The sequence below is a fragment of the Trichinella spiralis genome (assembly GCF_000181795.1).
Source record: "Trichinella spiralis strain ISS 195 chromosome Unknown Scfld6, whole genome shotgun sequence".
NCBI classification, from domain to species: domain Eukaryota; kingdom Metazoa; phylum Nematoda; class Enoplea; order Trichinellida; family Trichinellidae; genus Trichinella; species Trichinella spiralis.
In genome coordinates this window covers 3311866-3333247 of record NW_003526945.1, presented here as the reverse complement: position 1 = coordinate 3333247, position 21382 = coordinate 3311866, and the positions used below count along the sequence as shown (strand labels likewise).

The 21382-nt window shown below is 32.5% G+C and overlaps 3 protein-coding genes across 3 annotated transcripts; all 3 read right to left on the bottom strand.

Annotated features, from left to right (window-relative positions):
* Positions 1–3096: 3096 nt before the first annotated feature.
* Positions 3097–4093, bottom strand: Tsp_12056 (nuclear transport factor 2). Its single transcript, XM_003373789.1, has 3 exons — positions 3977–4093; positions 3574–3645; positions 3097–3213 (listed from the first exon to the last, which is right to left on the bottom strand). Exons 1-3 carry the CDS (start codon positions 4091–4093, stop codon positions 3097–3099), a joined length of 306 nt encoding a protein of 101 aa, XP_003373837.1.
* Positions 4094–6327: 2234 nt separating this feature from the next.
* Tsp_12055 (putative RhoGEF domain protein) lies at positions 6328–16344 on the bottom strand. The gene is made up of 10 exons (XM_003373788.1): positions 16137–16344; positions 15780–15931; positions 12577–13002; positions 12110–12514; positions 11752–11901; positions 9996–10250; positions 9787–9928; positions 9586–9701; positions 7876–9305; positions 6328–6466 (listed from the first exon to the last, which is right to left on the bottom strand). Exons 1-10 carry the CDS (start codon positions 16342–16344, stop codon positions 6328–6330), a joined length of 3423 nt encoding a protein of 1140 aa, XP_003373836.1.
* A 3889-nt stretch (positions 16345–20233) lies between these two features.
* Positions 20234–21003, bottom strand: Tsp_12054 (conserved hypothetical protein). Its single transcript, XM_003373787.1, has 3 exons — positions 20930–21003; positions 20735–20844; positions 20234–20370 (listed from the first exon to the last, which is right to left on the bottom strand). Exons 1-3 carry the CDS (start codon positions 21001–21003, stop codon positions 20234–20236), a joined length of 321 nt encoding a protein of 106 aa, XP_003373835.1.
* Positions 21004–21382: the final 379 nt, after the last annotated feature.

Below are 21382 nucleotides of genomic sequence, written 5' to 3'. Positions count from 1 at the left end.
TTTATTTATTTCTGCTGATAAATATGGCTACTGTAGATTTTTCATTGCTCTTTATTTACTTAATGCCCTTTGTTTGAGGTGAAAATTTAATTGTAGCTTTGCTAAACACATAAACACTTCTCATTACACAATGACCCTGTCCATTGTGTATGTTTGGTGGAGGTTGCTCCAAATGAATTCGTATGTATCTGTGATGATGCAGATATTAGAATTCATTTTTACGTAGTGAAGCGTCGCTATAGACGCCGAAGCCGAGTTTTTGTACTTCATACATAAGATGATTTAATTCTCTATAATCACGTTTTTTATAATCCGTAACCATTAGGATAGCTAAGCAATTAAACTGAGCTTTTCTTAAGTAATGATATTTGCTAAATAGTTTAAAAATTTATTAAAATCATAATTAGAAAGTATAAAGCGCAATGTAAATGCAAAATTGAATGCATTGATTGGATGCTAAATATGTTAAATGATGTCACCTTAAAACTGAGATTAATTGCATGCTTTTTTTCTGTTTTCATAGATAATTCAAAAATAATTAGGATGCTTAAAAAGCAATGCAAATACAATATGAGTTATAATGCATTTTAATTGTACATTAATTAGATAAAATGACGCAACTCGAAACAACAGGTTCATAGTAAGCACTTTTTATTGAAAAATAAAGATAACAAACACGTAAACGGTAAAATAGATATAAAGATGAGTTATAATGATACGAAAAGTATGCAAATTTAAGGTGGTTCATCAAAATGTACAGTAATATTGAGTGTAATGTATCACGGAAATGTCAGCAGCAGATCTTCTTTCGACCTACGCGCTCTTCTCATAGCCAATTTCATTAGACGATTCTCGTTTGGAAATAACGGCTGGCGTGAGCTAAAAGAGACTCCGTCGAGCAATTGGAAAATTCCGTGCCAAGCAATCATGTTCTGCGTGAGCGAAAAGAGACCATCGAGCTATTGAAAATTCTGTATCTACCAATCACGTTTGGCGTGAGCGAAAAGAGACTACGCGGGCAAATTTTGGACGAAATGCGAAGCGTCACACCACCACCCTAGTCTGTCTCTTCGTTTGTTCTTTACGGCATCTTTCTATATTAAAATCTTTGTTCATGCAATTTTTTCATTGATGACTCTTTGGAAATTACAATTATCTAAAATGATCAGACTGCAGTGGAATTTCTGTACAATATGGCAATTCTTCTCTTCTATATATTTGGAACTGGTTGCCATACCAGCGCTACCCGTCAACACTGTTCGGCTTCGCAGCTCCGAAGCTCTGTGCTTATCATCGTGATTTTCATTAAAGATCGTTTTCTAGCTGAGTTCGTTGAACTCGATACTCCCAAGACTTTTTTGACCCCCGAACTGCGTGGTTGTGTGAGTGATTGGATATTATCGCCTGTTTATCGCACTGTTTTATTTGCCTCATGAATAACGGAACTGTTGTCACACATTACTCTCAGTATTACTTTATCTTCTGAAGATTCGCCTTCTTGTTGCGTATTTTTCCAGTAATTATTATTCTTTTTTCAAGTATTTACCGTCGCGGGGTTTGTTAGTAATATTTTCCTCTTGACCAAAGAATGCTTACTATGTATGAATCTTTTCCTTGGAGTAATGTAATTTTATATAATTAGTTCACTGTTAGAATAGAATCTGATAAGGAAAGTAAGAAATGCCTACTGGAACAACAGTAAGTAAAACAGTAGAAAACAAAATGTAAAACACAAGTTATGAACTTAAGGAAATTATTATTTAATAAGTATTACATATTCATACTTTACAAGAATAAATTGTGATATCTATGAATGTTTAACGTTTAATATTTATTATGAATTAAATGTTCATTATAAATGTCTAGTTTATCATTAGAGAAGGTAACGGTCGCATCATGCAGTGTAACCCATCGAACTCCTGCACATCACCCTATCTCACATTCCTCATAGCTTTGTATCACTACAACTCAATAATTGTGATTATTGGTCTTAAAAATGATCGACAAATGATTCAACCATTTTGCTTTCTGCAAATGAAGCTTAATCTCAACTGAGAAACATGAAAATGCTCATGTGCAGAAAGCCACTCAATATTCATTTAAATATTATTAGTTCACATTACTAATTTTCTACTTACAAGATACTTCACTAATCAATGATCATTTGCATTAAATGCTCGATAATTCATACCTGAAATTTAATCAAATTATAAATTTGAGAATTCCTAAGCTAAGTTTAACTATTTAACAACCTAACTGTACAAAATATACATACCCAAATTACGCCATTCTTCTTATCATTCACGTCCATTCTCTTTCCATCATTTTCAAATCCAATGATAAAGAAAAAACATTTGCTCATATTTTCATTCTTCGTCCATTATCGTTCAGCAAACGGCATTGTGCACTATTTATGCAAAATATGGAAGTTTTCAATTAATACTCTGTTTATCATATTTTTTGTCTTAATACTGAGATGTCAAATTCAATATCAAAATTTTGTCTTGAATATTGCGGATTTTATATCATAAGTTCATCCATGTAGACAGGCAGCAACTGCAACTGAATTCACGAGCGTTAGCAATCGCACTGCGATTTAATTATAAATTTGTATAGAATTTCTCTTTTACAAGTATTACACCTGCATTTCATTACTTTAAATAAACATAACAATGCCGAGCTTTAGTTAAAAGCATATAAGCAGAAAGGCCTCATAAAAATCTGTACCTTAACAAGACAACGCCTAAGTTTGATTAAACAATATTTCAAGAAGTCGCTTATTTCACTGCATTATTCAATAGTTTAATAATTTGAACCTATCGAAAACACATCAGTAAGTTTGCATTTCCACTTGGTAGTACAAATTGCACTAATACTATTTACTTAAGACTAAGTTTTGTCTTAAAGTAAATATAAACATTACTTTTAAAACCAATAAATGATTAAAACGCACCCCATTTATTTAATCCAATAAGGTTTACACTAAACTGCACAAATAATAAAAAAACAATAATCATGCGTAATGACTCCATCAGCGTTGATGTTTAATTCTAAATAGTTAAATAGATATTGGCCATTTCAGGGGATTGCCAACGATTACAAGTTGTGCAAACTAAGACGGAAAACTTCGTTCGATATGAAATATTGTCCATGCCCTGCGTGCTGGCGTAAAATGAACGTATGATTGTAACCTTGCGGAGGATCATCATCAGTCTAAAATAAGAGAATACAAGATACAAATAAGCTGCCATTCCAAACCAGATTCTCGTTTTCGCAAATCATAACTTAAAGCTTAAAACAATCTGCGGTTTTCTATTGAAAACTCCAAGCAGTACAAAGTTTACATAGGTAAAAAAAACGATACAAAAACTAGAAATTTTGAAATTACATCATTCCTACTCAAAAAATAAGATACTAACTTTCAGTTGACCTAACACCACGACCAAAATACTACCATCTTCAAGCGGTTGGCAGTCAACTTTTGTCAACACACGCTGAATGCTTCGAAACGGCAAACCCTCAAAACGACACAATGTAATACAATTAAATTTACTGCAGCAGTGTAATACTTACTCCATACATTTCTAGCACAGCATTCTTTCCTTTAATTTGATTGCCTTCAAAAGTGACATATGAATTTTCATTCTGGAATGCAAAAGTTTTCAACATTGAACAACATTTCATCGTCTCATTAAATAACACTTTAAATACTGACAACTTATAACCAAAACAAACCTTACGGAAAAAAACCGTGTTAAAAAATACAGTTTGACAAAGTCACGATTTGATAAATTTACGATGGATAATCATCGGAAATGGAAATATTTAATTATGATAATCAAAATCAAACAAATATAACAGAAAGAGAACAGAATCATAATATATAACGTAAAACATAACAAAAACAAGCAAAGTCATATATGTATAAAGATGCAATGAAAACTTTAGAATCCTGAAAATGAACGACATTACATACGTCATACAAATCGGCTATTGATGCCTTTCGTTGGTCACCGTTGCTAACATCAAACAGATTGTAAAAATGCTGAACAAATGCCATTCCAACATTTTCAAAGTCTGGATTATAAACCATTTCGAACAATGCAATAGAAGTACGCTAAGAAAGGAAATTTATCAAGAACACAGTATGATGAAAATGAAGATTAACATACAAAAGAGTTTATACAATTTGCGCATGAGTACTTAGACAAGATTTTCAAAATCAACGGCACCAAAGTATAAAAAAAGACATTTTTTAAATTATACTAAAAGTTTTTTTTAATTAACTCTATATTTTATGGTGATTCGATTTTTATGTGAAGCACTTACTGTAATTAATAACTTGAAACATCATTTTGTCACTGTTGATATTATTGTTTTTAAATGAAAACATAAACTAATTTTTGTAACTAATCATTTAAATTCATTTATATTTAAAATCTTATTTATTCTTTAGAAGCACTTTTAAAATGTGTACTGTAAATGGTATCACAACATACTGAACGTACAATGAGCATAAATTGTGATAAGAGGTACTTACACAAATAAATAATCCATAATTTAATTTATAGAAATCATTATTTTTATTGAAATCAATACTAACTAGTCATCTGGATCTTTCGCAAAGATGTAGCGTCACCTGAACATTTGTTTTGGGCAACTGGACGATGCTTGACGGTCAATTTGGCTGAGTTGACTTAATGGATTTATTGTTGATTGTTGGTTATTGTGTTGGAGATTGTCCACTTGCTTTGTTTTCGCCGTCGTTCGCAATGTTCACAAAATTTCAAACATAATTCAAGCAGAAGTTGTTTAAGTTTTTGGATAGCAACTACACTAAATGGTTCTGTTTTAGTGACGAGAACAGCATACATTAATATTCACTTTTAATTTTCAGCTTAACGCAAAAAAACATAATATATTAGTTGTGTGCAGTTTCGCATTTTTGATAATGAACTAGCCAAATATATTCCTTTTGTAATATTCTGCGCTGAAAAGTTGAGTCTGCGTTTGAACAACAACAGTACACAAGAATGAGGAAGTTCGACTTGCACGTTGGACACGACACAAGACAGAAATTGCAGTTGGCGCACTTTCTTCGAACATCGCCGTGATCTTTGTGCCATGATGCTTACATGCATTTGCTAACTGTTTGCTGAAAACATGCCTTGGGGAGTGCTGTCGATACAGTGAGCTCAACAAGGTCAAAGATTTTATTGTGAATTAATTCAAACTCATCCTGCAATATCAGAAATTAGTCAGCTTCATGCTTCTGCATAGAAATAACGCTTGCATAGAAGATCCTAGTTGGCCGTTTGAAAAGAAGCGTCGATTTTAATTTATTAAAAATGAATAGTCAACATTAAGATAAAACCAAGAAAAGCGTGTCGTGTTGCTGACGAAAGTAACCGCTTACAAACAAAATATGCCAAAAAATGTTAACTTAATTTTTTCAACAAGCCAACGGAATCAAAGCCATCAAGTAACATTTCAAATTGATCTGCATGCATTTGTCTATCATTTTTCAACAACAACAAAATTAAAAAGTTGCAAGTCATTCAATAATTACTTGAAAAAATGGGTTAATTGCTGTACAAAAAAAACATCTAAAAAATGAAAAGTACTACGGTAAAATCAGATAATCAAGTTTAAATGACAAATTGTTCAAATTTACTCCTGGTTAGGGCAGATAGGGTGGGCAGTGTTTTTCAAAGTTGAGATGCAAATTCAAAGCAGAATGAAATGTTTGCAGTGTACAAAGCAGTCAATCGGTCACGTTGATCGTCAACGGAGCGATTCAATCTCCTTTAATGTTCACTGCTCAACGACGACCTGATAGCAATGCAAATTATATATATATATATAATGCTTTGAACAATGCCTTTTGCTTCTGCTTACTTATTGGTAGAAAGAAATATTCATCATTTCAAAGAAACATTGTGCACTTTCATTTTAGCAGCTTTACAACAATGTGACAAAATTGAACACTTAGCTGAAGCAAACAAAATTTTCAATCTCACATTTCAAATAAATTTACAATCATAATAAATATTTCATTTACACAGATGAATAACACGTCTATTCACACCAAAATGAGCGAAGACGTTGTTTACGCATGTTGTTTTTTATCAGCATTTGCTTGCTCTTGATAAATATGCATTTTTATCATCAGAATATTTGTCCGGGCGCATTAATTTTTCTTGGAGTCATTGAAAAATTAGAATATTTCCCTTCATCAAGATTTATTCAAGAGGGAGCTTTTTTAAATAATGTAATCTATCTATCAGTAGTTCAACCCCTCTTTTCTGAGTCTGGTGACGTTTAAAGTTATAACTTTTCTGGACAATATGTGTAGTAATAATAATCTTCTCCACTTGAAGCGAATAGATGATGCTGTCTGTTGAACTGTTTTGTAACATTTCTTCTGATTAACTGCATGTTTACTTGAACGAAATAGCAATTAATACTGAAATGCATCAAATATTTAATCTTTTTGTCACTTTGTCATTCTATTGTTTCTTCACCAATTAACCCTTCACTCTTAAGGTTATTGCAGTGGACTATTGGGCATCGTTTCTGTTAGCTTAATTAAGTTCCAACATTGTACATCCATATCACTTGCTTGCTACTACACAACGCTTGCCGTAGAGCCGTTGAACAAAGGATAATCGCTTCACATTCTTGACCAAGCCGACAAGCCAATTATGGTTTGTTCTATGGCACAAATTCGCTGGTCATACATACATAGTCACCTCTGATTTTTACATATTACATCACTTTACTGATGAGAGTGTTGCTAGAAGAAACAGCAACATTACATACACAATAAATGTTATTTGGCAAAACAGTCATCTTACATTACTTTCAAAATTAATGTGACTTAAGACTTTGCATTAATTTACTTACTGATAAAGTAAAATTGGCTATTTGCACACTTCAGTTTGCTATTATCAATGATAATAATAATCATCATCATTGTCAAAATTTTCTCGTAAAAAGATAAAAATTTATACAGCGGATGGCAAGATATTTTAGTAGACAGAATGCGCAATTCAATTATTCAATTTATCATTGTAAAGAACCAGAGGGGAGAGTGAACAGCACCGTGAATTTGCATAAAGCTCCTCATGAGTCGATGATCATATAGACGAGCTAATCGACATCGCTAATTGCATAGTGTTCGATGTGCTTGCGTTTGCACGAGCAAAATGTCTTTTTTTTCTCTGTTCGAGTGGTTTTATTACGTACGCACAAAGAGAAGCTTCAAACTGTTGCTCAATTTTTTACATTTCAGTTTATATATTAATAAATTTTTTAAGCAACACTAAATATGCAGCAATGCTAAAAATTATATATTTCTTTTTGTTTTGTTTTACAATTTTTTGTCACAGTGTCAGCTGCTTTCTCCAAAAAGTTTATTATAAAGAGAAAAGCTTTATTTATTACGGATCAGTGTTAGTCAAGCAGAAAAAGTTTCCCGTTTTTCAGTAATCTAAATTTGAATAAAAAGGATAAATGATTAATTGAATGCAATGCTGGCTGGCAATGATTGGCTTGATCCAAGCAGTGCCGTCTACCATTATATATATATATATATATATATATATATATATATATATATATATATATATATATATATATATATATATATAGCGATGAAAACTGCTCTGGTACTTCAAATTGACTGCTTCATGCTGTGGAATCACACACCATCAAAAGAGAAACAGGGAAAGGCAAAAAAAGTTGAATACATCATATCTATGTTTTTTGAAAAGCGGTTATGTATGGCGGTTAAACATTTCTAAATAAAATCAACAATAATACGCATGATAATAATTTTGAAAAATTGAAATTAAATTTTTGTAAAATTCTTACGATGATTCAAGTTGTGCTTCTAAAATAATTTTGAACAAATCTTCACGTGGACGTCCTCGTCGTCGCAAGCTTGCAGTTGGTGCTGAACTTTCATCAGTGCTGCTACTAGTATGCGATGCTTTTGTTGTAGCAGTATGCTCGTCAGAAGCGTAATCACGTTCTGCTTCATCTTCATTATCAGTTTCTCGATTTGCTTTGTCAAATCTAGTGGGACAAATAGTGCACGATGAAGATGTGGATGCAGTGGATGGTGATGCAGGTTGTTGAGTTTGTTCTGCAGTAGCATCGCCAACAAATACAGACGAAATGTGTCTGTTAATTTTGGTCGGATCTTGCAGCAAATTATCGACGTCAGTTGCTCCAGATGGTGGAGCAAAAGACAGCTTTCGGCTTTTGATGACATCGCGAAATGCTTGCAACGGTGCTTCCAACAGTAGTTCATTTTCACTCTGACTTGCTTGCAAATGAGAACTACTGCTTGAGATGCCCGATGAGCTGCAGCACGATTCAGAGCTAGCCGTACTGGAACTTGCTTTTCGACAGGTGGTATGGCTAGCTCCAGACTGTCGAGCTCGAGCTAAACCAGACGTTCCAGCAGCGGTGCTCCACGAGAATCTTTTCAGAATATTTGCAGTTGGCATGCTTTTCGGTTTCAAAACTTCAATGCCATCAGCTGTATGATAACGACGTTCCAATCGTCGGCTAGACAATGAAAAATTTCCCAATTCACTAATCTGCTGCATCCAAGACAGTGATTCATCTTGCTGATGGTGATATGTGGGATTTATTATCGTGTCGTCTCGTTTCGATTTACCGTGATGTGCCACATCTACCGGGAACATTCGCTGCACTGGAAAAAAGTTGGGTAGATTGAACGGGGATCGTGGACCAGCTGCGTCTGCTTTCGTTGGTTCCAATTTTGTACTTGGATAACAATGCTTCAACTGATCCGTATCAACGGCTGGTTCAACAGCTTCATATAAACGGTTGTTGACATTGTCGATCGCTGCTGAAGCCGCATATGGAGAGAACAATTCTGATGGCAATTGTTCAGCCAACTTTATCCCTTTATCCGAGAGCTTGCGACGTGCTTGCTCAGTGCGACATTCATTTGAAGGTAAAGTTGTGGTATCCATACTGTTGCATTTTCGATGACTGACATCCATTGCAGAAGCAGGTCCACTGGTACGACAATCCACTGCGCCCATGCTCGTTCGACGGCAAGGAATAATACGATCTTGACGAGCTGCAGCAATTCTTTTTGCCAACGATCCCCTGTACGAACTGCTAGTATATGAAGCGTCATTTAGTGGCTTCATTTCTGCTGGTATCATGCGAACAGTTTCTGCCATTTTTTCTGCACTTGGCTTCAAGTTCGGTGGAAAACCATAGCCTGCATGATCTATTGTTCGTAAATATCCATATTCTTCCTAAAGTAACATAAATAAATGCAATGCTGCTGCTCAGTTTTTTTAAATATTTATGCTTAAGCAAATTTGAAACAGATAAACTTTTCAATTGAACTCGATGCCACCAAATTATGAAGTTCAATGAGAATGAATTCATCATATTTAAAAACACTCTTACATGCATAATCGAATAAATCTATTACGCTGGTCTGCGTGGCATCAAAAAGGAGAACTTATTGGGAAATAAAATAACAATTATTATTATTATTATATAATTATTTTTTCGTCTCAACCCACCAACCTTGGCTGTGTGAAATGCCTCTAGCCACCGGTACGTATCTTCGAGCGAACTTGTGTGGAAAACGCAAGCATAAGCGGCTACTCGAAACTTGTTTAAATAAAGAAACATGAATCCATCTAAAATGAGGTCAACATTTACATAGATATTATGAATAAATAGATGGACGAAATGAAATGTGAATGGAAATTTATTCGTTCGTACTCGACTCTCGCAATTTCTTCACCACAACATTCTCTACATCATACGGGGGTCGAATGATTTTCACTCTCGGACGATCACCTTTACGTGCTGTCTGCTTGCAGACGAGCAGCATGTCAGTGAAAAGAATGCAAGTAACATCCGTCTAAAAATTTAAACGGAATTTCTAAATTAAAATGGAGATACAAGAAATAATTATTTTAATGACAAACTTTGGTATAGCTTTCTCTCATTCGCAATTCGCCTCTCATCAATTGTCGACGTAGAAGACCAGGTCTGCAGTCGGGCATTGGCAAAGTCAAATCCACCACAGAAAATTCTTTGACAAATTTTTCAAGCTCGTCATTTGCGGAATCAATTGCTTCGTAACTATCGATGCATTGCATAATTGAACAAAGTGCATCGTAGTGTTGTTTGAAGCAAAGTTCGATGTTCACACGCGAAGCGAATTCTTCGGCTTTTTCAATCTACAAAAAATATCAGATCAATTAATAATTGAAAAATCTGCTATAACAATAATTTTCAAATTAAATAATAAGCGCATAATTTTGAATGTATACAAGTTTACAGTCAACCTCATCAGATACAGTATCAAACGAGTCAGCAAATTATTGAAGAGATGAAACAATATGGACAAAACTGTTTACAATTTATGAATTGACAACGACCCTTAAAATATCGAAATAAGTAAAAATATCTTTTCTGAAGAAATTCAATATTTAATTTAAAAGTAATTCAGCCATTCATTGTTGGGCTATTTTCTGCAAAATAAAGCATTACAATTTAACAATAGAATAAAATAGAAAACGATGAACAATTAATTAATAAATACATTTGTTGGTTGAACGTTCATTGACAATACAGTTAGTTTATTGGCAAGAATTACAACAAGCTTGTAAACAACAACAACAAGAACAACGACGACGATGACAAGAAAGCTTAAGCATATCAAGCAGTAATATAGCAATATCTGAACATATGCAACAGATCGACTCATTGACCACTGAATGAATATAACAAGAAGGAAATATTTTTATGTTTTTTGTTTATTTATAATATATTATTGTATTTCCATATTTCATTTTAGTTTAATATTAATACAGATACAAATGTAATCGATAATTTAATCCAATCAGTAATGTAATTACAACTTTGAACAAGAAGAAGAAGAAATTGAACTGATTAATCAAGTCAGCCAGTTTTATTACAACTCAAATTGCAGAATTTGATGCACAAGAATGAAAACTAGCACAAGCTGGGCATTCTGAGCGAGCACATTTTCCTCTGATCTTGACATACTGTACAATTTTGAGTGAAGTAACTTTGCAATGGTAGTAATACATTAAAAAAACTACTTGTAACTTGATTAATATTTAATTCTGAGGAAAAACAAAGCAATCAAGTGTTCTTAATTCCTCATAATCCTTTCAACAGTAATAAATAACATTTTACATAACTGAACAGAAATAGTTGTAGCTCAGACACAATTTAATTATTTTTTCTTTCTCATTGGATAGAAGAAAAACAGTTAGCACTAGTGGAGCAACTAACTATAATTGAATCAGAAAAATTGATAACCTTAATGGATTGCAAATCTTATTTATATCATTTAATATTAGTGACAAAGCTGCTGAAATGTTCTAATCGAATCGAAATGACTGACAGAAGAAAAATTTGCTGCATATATGCAATATCAAATTTGGAAGTTCTCTTTCATTAGATATATTATTTTTCATTGTAGTACAATAGTATATTTAAATTTTATATTTGTACTTACTGTAAATGTTAAAAGAACGTGTAAAAATTAGATATGATATGCAAAGTTTGTTTCGGAAGTTTGTCTGTTGTTGGCGAAAATTTTATAATTTCAAAACAGAAATCAAAAACTGTCTTATTGTTGGCTGAGATAACACAATGCTTAATGAATAGGTATAGTAAGAAAAGAAAAAAACACCAAAAATAGCTCACCATATTAGTCAACGATGCTTTGCTTGAAGAATCTATTGTATTGTGGAGTACCGCTTTCAGTAGCAGAGGATATTTTGTTAGACGTTGCATTGGTTTTGCCAACAAATCAGTCAAATGCAGACGGCCGAAAGCTTTTCTTGATTGAATCCACTATGAAAAAAAAACAAAAGAATTTAAATTTTACTCACAATTTTACTTCTTGCTATTCTTTCCTTGAAATCACTTTATTTTATATTACAAAAGCTGCTATGGACAAGAATAATACTAGCAGTGATGAAATTAAGCCGCTGCAAATTGCAATTACATGCTTATTCGATTTTTTAAATAGAATAGAAATGAAATAAAATTTACTACTTACGACAATTAAATCTCTGAAAAAGTCGCTTTCTTTCAACTTTTGACGAATGTAGCATAAGATGTCGACGTGAGAAAGACAATATGGTATATAGGGACGAAATAATTGGTCAAATTTCTGAAAGCCAAGTTCCATTTTTGTCGGATCCAGCGGCTCACCGGTTTGTCTGGTAAACTGCAACAACGGCAGTACGCAGTGTACCCAAAATCCCAAATTCGCTCGGCATATTTCGCCGATATTTCCAAAAACGCTGTCCACTTCAATGTCGTGACCAATGCCTTCTTGTTGCAACGAGACAACACAGCTTTGCAATTCGACAATGGAGCCCAATTTGCAAATGTAATCCAACTCTGTAGAGATCAACTCCCACAGACCTTCCTGTTGCTTTTGCTGTTTTCTGTTCAAATCCTGATTAATGAAAATAATTAATGTAAATATGAAAACTAAAAAAAAAAGAAATTCGCTTCTACTTCATTATTTTTCACAATATCTTGCCAACGATCTTCCAACGCTAAAATTTTATGCGAAGACGGTATGCTTGGATCTTGCAACAAGCTGGCAGCCGTATGCAGACCCTCTTCTTGCAATTCGATAAGATTGTCCAATATTTCAGCACGGTCCACCTGAACAAAAACAGACAAACAGCATGCAATAATTCTTTTTTTTGCAAATAAAATTTCAATATATACCACTTTGAATGGATTGGGGAAAATTTGACTTAAACGTCCGTGAGAGCGGGAACGTTCCTTGCGGCCGCTGATCGAATCCGTGCCAGGTGCCATTGAAGCGGTTAACAATAAAGTGGCATCAGTGCTGTTGAGCATGTTGTCTGTTCTTTCGACGTGACCGCCGGGCTCGTTGATTAATGCCAGCTTTTCGCTTTTGCGCTTGGAAATCTGAAAAGAAAGTCACACACTACACGTCTTGCATGGTAAACAATGAAAATGAAAAAAAAATAAAATATATATATATTGAAGAAGAATAATTTTAAACTGCAGGGCGTCGTTGGCCCTGTCTTGTCTGGTTGTGCTGTTTGATTAGTGTGTACGTTTGAAAGCGCAAGAAAAAGTATGCTGATCAAATACGGTCAAAACACTAGGCGGCCTAAATGCTTCAAAATGGATTTCAACGTTTTGAGGAAGACACGAACATTATACTGGAAAGGCACATATTACAAGCGACCGCTATTTCCTCTAGGGCACAACTTGTCATATCAAAGTGGCCATTTAGAAATAACGTCTAACTCTGCCAGACGCTAAATGCCACGCCAAGTTCAAGTAATAAGAACCGGCTACGGCAGAGCAGTTTACAGTAAGCTTTAGCAATTTAAAACTGCCATTATTTTTAATTTTTGCAAAGTAATTCATCTGAAACCGGACTCTGTATATTTATTTATTTATTTATGTGTGTGCATATATATATATATGTATGTATGCATCTATGTATGTATTTATATATGCACGGATGCAACTTGCTCAATTGCTACAAAGCAGGCAATTTTTACGGATGAATAAGTTTCAGTTTTCCCAACTACTGAAATAAATGCATGCATTTTTACTCTTAACAATGAAAATAAACTTTTGTCTGCAAAAACAAAAACAAGGTTTCAAGGTTAACATTGAAAATAGCCAACAACGACATTTTAACATGTTATTTAATTTCTTTTCAAGAAATCAACATCGCTACATTGATACATATATACATAAGCTCGACATCGAGATATTTAGACTATGAATAAATATTTTCTTTTAATTCACTATTAATAATTTTCTTTAATAACAAGAATAATAATAATAATGGTTCAACTTTTTACAATTCAAATTTGCACAAAATATACAAGTTCAACATCGGAAATTTACTAAATATTGCAAAACTTTTCAACCACAAGTTTTGTTAAGTTATTTTAAAATTCTTTTTCATTTCATAAATGTAAATTATGTTTAAAATTTTTACGTAATTAAGCATTTCAAATGCACTGTCAACGATTGTTTAGTTTAATATAACGCGATGCATGTAATATGTAAGAATATGTCATGTCAACTATCAAATTCAAAGACATGCTAAGATTCTTGATAATGCATAATGTTTTTGCCGTTTAAATGCTTTAGTAACCAGTTATTATTACTAGCTCAGAGAGAGAAAGTGTGTGTGTGTGTGTGTGAGTATCTTCTTTCTAAATACTTCAACTGCTACAAACATATCTTTTTCTTCACTATGCCAAAATTAGCTTTTTATTACAGTTTCTGAGAACAAAAAAAATATATACCCTGTGTAATAATAATAATAATAATTAATAAAAAAATTCAAATTGCTCTATTCTTTACTAATGATCAACCAATGGTATAATTAATTTCCAGTTGTAGAATTTTCTTTACACAAACAAGTAAGTGATACGAACAAGTTTGACAGCTTAAAAAAGTTTTTGGTTTAATGTGATGAATAAGCAAATATATCGTTTAAAAGTTTTCAAAGAAAAAAACAGTCCTGTTCAACAATAATACACTATAGTATATTAAACTGTAATAATAATAAGCAACAACAAACAACAGTTAAGCAACTTTATTTATCCTTGCTACGTCGATTACAATTATCAATGACGAACGTTGTTTATGATGATCAAATATTTAAATTAGAACGCAAACTTGCATTATATTATATTATATAATAAATATGGGAAAAATTAATATGTAAATTACTTACTTGCTTTTTCTTGCAAAGCCTAGCCATTCAACAAATAACCACCTTGGTGAAATGATGAAACGCTTTCTCTTGAATCGCGTCAAAATTAGCAAAACGTTTCAAAGTAAGGCATTTTATCAGAGTGGGTCTATCAGAAAGTAAACTTAGCAAAAAGTTCAAGATTAGTTTCTTATAGAAACAAGAAACTATCTATCTACTTTTGTTGCACTGTGTCAGAAGGGGAATTCAGCAAAGTTTGCCTTTTACGCAAGCAGGCAAGCAAGCAAGCTGTAAAAGTAATCTAAGCATGTAGTAAAAGACTATAAACTTCGATTATCTTTCAAAATTGAACGACGCTAAAAATTTTTAACTTGACAGACATTGCATCTGCAGTTCAGATCAATGGCAGTGATTTTTCTGGAAAAACTTTCATTAAGTCAAAATGGAGGCTTTCCACCAACAGACATTAAAATCAGTTGAAATAGCTAATAAAGATAGGCGGCAATAAAAACCACCAACAAATTGTTCCCTTCCTCAAAAACTGAACTCACAACTGGCAACGCAAAGCAGACGCAAGAGCATTTTAACTGCGAAAAATGTAATAAGTGTTCAAAAACACTTCACTTTCTTGTTTCTGGCCGTCACTTTCATTAATAGCTTTAAGAAGGCATATTCAAGCGATTGTGATCAACAATAAAACTTAATTTGATTTTTGTTTTCCTTGGATACTCTTTAAAAAATAAAAAAAATTCACTTCCCAAATAATAAAATATTTCAAAAAATCATTATCCAACACACACACACACACACACATGCACACATTGATATATACATGTTTCCGCATTACATTACATTACATTACATTACATGAACACTTATTATTATTATTCAAATTATAACATTTTTTTAAATTCTTCCTTTCTTTACGGATTACGTGTGTACAAACTTAACTATACAAATCAAAAAATATTAATATTAATAAAAACAGTATTACCGTCCCCAGAGACAATTTTCTTTCCGGCTTTCCGTTCATTGCAACGTCCAACTTGGCAGAGTTGCTTGAACTGCTGCTTCCTGCCATACTGACATTGCTTTTATTACTGTAATACATTGGATTTTTACTGAACGGCGAATCATCTTCCTTATCTAAAAATAGAAATGCAATATTCAATGTAAAATAATCTTAAAGTATTTTTTCTTTTAATTGAACCTTATTCGGGTTAAAGAAAATGAAGAAGATTCAATATATATATATATATATATATATATATATATTGAATCTTCTTCATTTTCAATTATAACTTTTGAACTTTAATATGCATATTTTTTGATTAAAAAAATTGTCAAATACTTCTTAAAAACACTTTTAAACCACCAAGAAAAGACGAATCTGTTTCCAGAGGCAAAGGTGTGTTGGAAGATTTGAGAAATACATGAATTTGATCCATGTTCAAATGGTACTTTTTCACAACACCAACGAGAGCATCTTTCAAAGTAACACCTTTGACTGCGGTTACAGTTTCCACAATTCCATCGTTCGTGTCTGAATTTTCTTGCATTGTAGATTTATTGTCTTCAAGGGAAATTTTCACAACGAACGAATTCTGCCCAGAACAAAGGGTATCCTAGAAAACAGCAGCAAATCAATGTCACAAATGTAGAAGAGTATGGGAAAAGAACAAAATTGTTTTTTTTTGTTTTCTTTTTACAACAAACAATAAATTAACAAATGAAATTTCATTGCACAGAAGCGCATTTATGCTTGATATATAAATGAAAATTTTCATCTTCAAGGCATCTTGAAATTTCATATGCCACGATGCTTTAGGTCACCTAACAAACTTGCAGTAGTAGTGGCTGTGGTCGTGGCAGTGGTGGTTTGGCAATATAGTAAAATAAATTTCCCCTTCTATATATATCCTTTGTACATAGGTGAAGATGTCATTTTAATTACCGTCTGAATTGTTTGAACAAGTAAACATTTCGTATTATATTATTTAAATGAAGTTTTTTTTCTTTTTAAATCATCAAAGATCATCAGCATACAACAAATGTCATTTCAGTCGAACTAATTAAAGATAAATATGACTGAAATCAGCAATTGGTTATTCCAATGGCGGCAATGTGATGTAACAACAAATGCAGTAAACTTTTATGACATTTGCAATTATTTTATGCACAATTTATGACTTGAAAAAGCAATAACTTTTAGTCGGTGTGTTATTCCATTAAGTTTCAAAAAAAACATAAAAACAAATTTAGTATTTATAATGTTGGTGGTGTTTGATGTGCATTAAAAATTTTACAATTTCTTTTTTACTTTACAGCACGTTACGTCATTTTGAAATTCAATTTTTTTACTTACAGAATCTTCATGAATGCTGTTAATAGCTTGTCTGGCATTGCAGCTTCGACTTCTTTTTCCCCAGCTGTGAATTTTCGAAGAAAAAGGACCACCGGAGTTCAATGCCGTAGAAACCGTGGGAATGCCAAGTTTGCCTATGTCTATTTGATTCATCATTTTTCGATCATATATCTAAAAATGCAAAATTATGTACAATGGTAATAAAAACTTTTAATTATTAAAAATTAAAAATTAAGTTCATGCTGATGAATACAGCATTACATTGGTAGAAAATTATCCTTTCTTGCTGTTATACTGCTACTGTCCAGGGCATTAAAATTTCCCTTACAACGCGGGTCTGATTTTATTTGATTTTTGCACAAAAATAAGAAACAATCAACGGATATTTGAGACAACTTTAATTGCATATTTGAAATTTGACAATGCTTTTAAAGACAGAACAGAAGTTGCATTTATTATACGAAAGTGTAAATTTCTTCAATTCATTAAAGTTAAAAATCTAAAAACAATTCAATGCAATTAGCTTTTTTCTTATTTTTTTGGAAATGATCTTACAAGTTTGAGAAAATTATTGACAAATAAATAGCATTAGCCATTTTCTAAAAGAAAAAAACAATAGGCTCAAAGTTCAGGAAAAACAAAAAAACGCTTATGCACAAATGCAGCTTATAACAAACTGTTTGTTTGAAAAATATTATTAAACAACTTTGATACCGTAACTAAACAAAACTTTGACCCTATTTAACTTCGCTATAATGCTAAAATCGATCGATTTAGTCAACAGATTCTGTATCATTTGCTTTTCCTTCAAACAATTATTTCTCTCAAGATACTATCGCATTACCACATTGTATTATTCTATTTTGTGTATAATGTTTCAACTAATGCTACTACCATATTCGTTGCTATTTTTTAATATCGCATCGCAACAATGAAATTGATATTAACCAAATTAGTTTATTTTTGCTTTGTTGCTTGGATATTTGATAATTTTCTTTTTTAAAATAACCAAATATAAATTTCAGTTATGCAAAAAGTTGTTGCAAATTGTACATGCACATTATCAGATTGCACGTGAAAAGAGAATCTTTTCCTTCTTCAATACACACAACTTATACGATAATTCAATTTTCTATTCATGTTTCTTTTTCAATAAACGATAAAAATGTTTCTATAAAATAATATATATATATATATCTGATGTCAAAGTTGAAAAATTTATACATTTTTCAAAGGCTTTATTTATTTTACGCGTGCAATGGAAAATGTTTGCGCATTCAGTGTTTGTTCGTGTTGTTAAATTTTAATATTGATGAAGGTAAGAAAAAAATGTTTGCTTGTTTGTTTGTTTGCATGTAATTTTGAAAAATATTAAATTTTTCTACTCACTTGGTGAGATGAGCATCTACAGTATTTGGTATTGAAACGTCAGCATTGGGTAAGTTTGTTGTCAGGTTGCCAGTGTTGCCGCTGTTTCACGGTTACAACCAGGAATGTTGTTGAGCAGAAGATATTTTTGAAAGACTGAAACATGTGTTGTTCGTGTGTTTAAATTATTATCAAAAAAACTTTGGCTATAAATTAAAAATGAGATATTATAAAGCTTGCCAAATGCGCCAAGAGCGTCCATTCGAGTCGATTGAAAAATAAAAAAGCCCACGCAATTGTTTGCAATGAAATAAATCACTTGTTTAGCTGGCAAACAACATTTCAAAAATAAAATTTATATAAAAAATAGAAAATGAAAAACAGAAGCCCATTTATTTTTTTTACAATATATCGACATAACTTTGAAAATGATTTCAGATTCGTAAAAACATTGAAGGGAAAAAATTGTTTTCAAATTTTGCTGCTTCGTAAAATGAAATGATGGCTAACGTTTTCAAGCAGCTTGTTTGTCCAGAAGTGAAAAAGCTACGAAATCAGCTACATCGAAAGTTCAACAATATGAAATGAACCTTTTTTTTCTTATTATTACACGTTCACAGAAAAGCTTATTTGCAATATTTTAAAAGCAACATACGCATAAAGAACAAATTTTCCAATGCAACATGCAACCCCATTCAGCAAAATTCACATAATACACATTTATATTTATATTTATATGCATGCTAAATTTCATTCAATAATAATTAATATTGTAATTGTTCTTGTCCAAAACAATGATAAATGATTATTGTAAATGCTGAAACAAGAAAGGACATGAAATGTCAACGGTATAATTGAGAAAAATGACATGCCTTACAGATGTTGGATTGAGCATGTGATAAGGTTGAAATTAAAGAGAGAAAAAAAGGTATCTATCCAAGTTGAGCATAGGGTTAGTGATCTTGGAAAGTGGAGAAAGATTGAAGATGTGAAAAGTTGAAAATTACATCTGGCAAAACGATGTGAAGAAAAATTATTCCGTCTGGCTACTACAATCAGTGCAGACGTAATGCCCAACGAACGACCTGTTTCGAGGTTATTGTTTAGCTATGGCAAAACAGGCTGTCAAATTTCCAAAAATCACTTTTAACCAAATTGATTGGCAAAGCTCCTGCGGTGATATTATATATATAAAGAAATATGCATACATGTGTGTGTATGTATGTATGTATAATATTTTTATTATTTTCACCAGTACGAATAAATTGCTTGTAATGCTTCATAAATTATAATGAATGATCAGAACAGTAAAATTGCAAGCCGTTTGGTGATCCCTAGGCAAAAATTTTGCTGAACATTTTGGGTCATGAATTGTGACAAAAATTTTGGACCTGTCTCACGCTGCACGTCAGCAGTGTTGGACGACGTATCCACGGTGAACCCAACTCTTGCAGGTCATATACCAGGCGTTGCATTAATTAACAACGCCTTTAATTATTGGCAAGTCACCTTTTGGTGGCAAAATTTTCAAAGTATGGCAAACTAGAATTTGTCATTGCACTTTGTAACAGTTTGTAACAGATCTATTCGTGTATCTGCACTGCAAGTGCGCACGCGTAGTGCAATTGGAAAATTTTCTGCAAGTTCTTTTTTTTGCTTTGGAAAAAAAGCAAATTATGAATGAAATAAGAGACGAAGATGAAGCCATGCAGAAATTATCGTACCAGGTATCGTGCATCGCCGAACTGCATCCATCCGGCAATGTTCCATTGTTTATCTGTTACTTCAGACAATTTCATCATTGCACGTCCACTGACTGGCTTCTTCTTCACTCGCATCCTACCGGAACCAGCTGAATGAATTGAATAAAGCTTATGTTTTTTTTCGATTGACTACTTGTTTCTTTTCATTAGCATACACGTTGCAAATCGACTGACTCATAAGCTCATGCTTAGCCAACAGACGAGAAAATTAAATGCAGATTGTCTAAATGATGAAATAGTTGGTTCAGAAAAACAGAGAGAGGGAGAGATATCAGATGGCTTAGCACCAGATACATAGCATATTCTTGTCTTCTTTTCGGTGAATATACAAATATGTATTCATTCAATTTCAATTGTACTCGATCAAAAGTGTCACACAAGAAGACTAAATACAAAATGTCCAATGCGAGATTTTTGTTCTGTTATGCTTTTATTTCACACGTATGCTCTCACTGTGGATACGGCTAACAAGCATGGTGTGCGTGCAGGATGCGGATGAATGTAGCTTTTTCTCAAATTCCATTCCTTTTTCCCGTTCAACCGAAAACTTCTTCTGAAAATTACTGAAAATTGTTCGAAAAAAAAATTATCGTTCTAAATGGCTGCACACCACTGGTGCAGCTCCGTCTGTGGAGGATCTTAGATCACGAGGAACAATTCGAATCTTTTTTTTTCTCTTTCAGCTCGTGATTTTTCCAATTTGCAAATGATTCATCTTTCATTGATACACGATCAACTGATTCACCAAATTATTAAGCACGACTTGCTCAATTATTCATCATTAGCACAGCAAATGCAAATTTCTTTTCAACTCGACGAAGAACTGAATGAATGCCCTTCTCAAACGCCGAATAACTAACTGAACAACAAATTTCACTGTATTTTCAAAATTGATAAAAATTCCATTGAAACATAAAGAAAATAATTTTATTTATTAAATTATATATTTTGCATTAGTTTCTTGAAATTAATTTTCAATTTTCATTAACATTTTCTCGATCAAATAAACTAATCGAATTCAATTTGCAATTTGCATTTTTTAAAATCCCTCTTTTTATATAAAATAAATAATAAACAATTTTAAAATTTATTTATTTGTTA

Bases quoted from the DNA above. Each gene is read 5' to 3' on its own strand.
- Tsp_12054 (XM_003373787.1), bottom strand. From the start codon at position 21,003: ATGAAAGATGAATCATTTGCAAATTGGAAAAATCACGAGCTGAAAGAG. The intron at 20,845-20,929 runs GTGATCTAAGAT...AACAATTTTCAG, and splicing joins AAAGATTCGAATTGTTCCTC to TAATTTTCAGAAGAAGTTTT. The intron at 20,371-20,734 runs GTGAGAGCATAC...CAATTCATTCAG, and splicing joins GCTTGTTAGCCGTATCCACA to CTGGTTCCGGTAGGATGCGA.
- Tsp_12055 (XM_003373788.1), bottom strand. From the start codon at position 16,344: ATGCAAGAAAATTCAGACACGAACGATGGAATTGTGGAAACTGTAACC. The intron at 11,902-12,109 runs GTAAGTAGTAAA...TTTTTTTCATAG, and splicing joins TTTTCAGAGATTTAATTGTC to TGGATTCAATCAAGAAAAGC. The intron at 9,702-9,786 runs GTACGAACGAAT...ACCTCATTTTAG, and splicing joins GAAGAAATTGCGAGAGTCGA to ATGGATTCATGTTTCTTTAT.
- Tsp_12056 (XM_003373789.1), bottom strand. From the start codon at position 4,093: ATGGTTTATAATCCAGACTTTGAAAATGTTGGAATGGCATTTGTTCAG. The intron at 3,646-3,976 runs GTATGTAATGTC...TTTGCATTCCAG, and splicing joins CAATAGCCGATTTGTATGAC to AATGAAAATTCATATGTCAC. The intron at 3,214-3,573 runs GTAAGTATTACA...CTCTTATTTTAG, and splicing joins CTGTGCTAGAAATGTATGGA to ACTGATGATGATCCTCCGCA.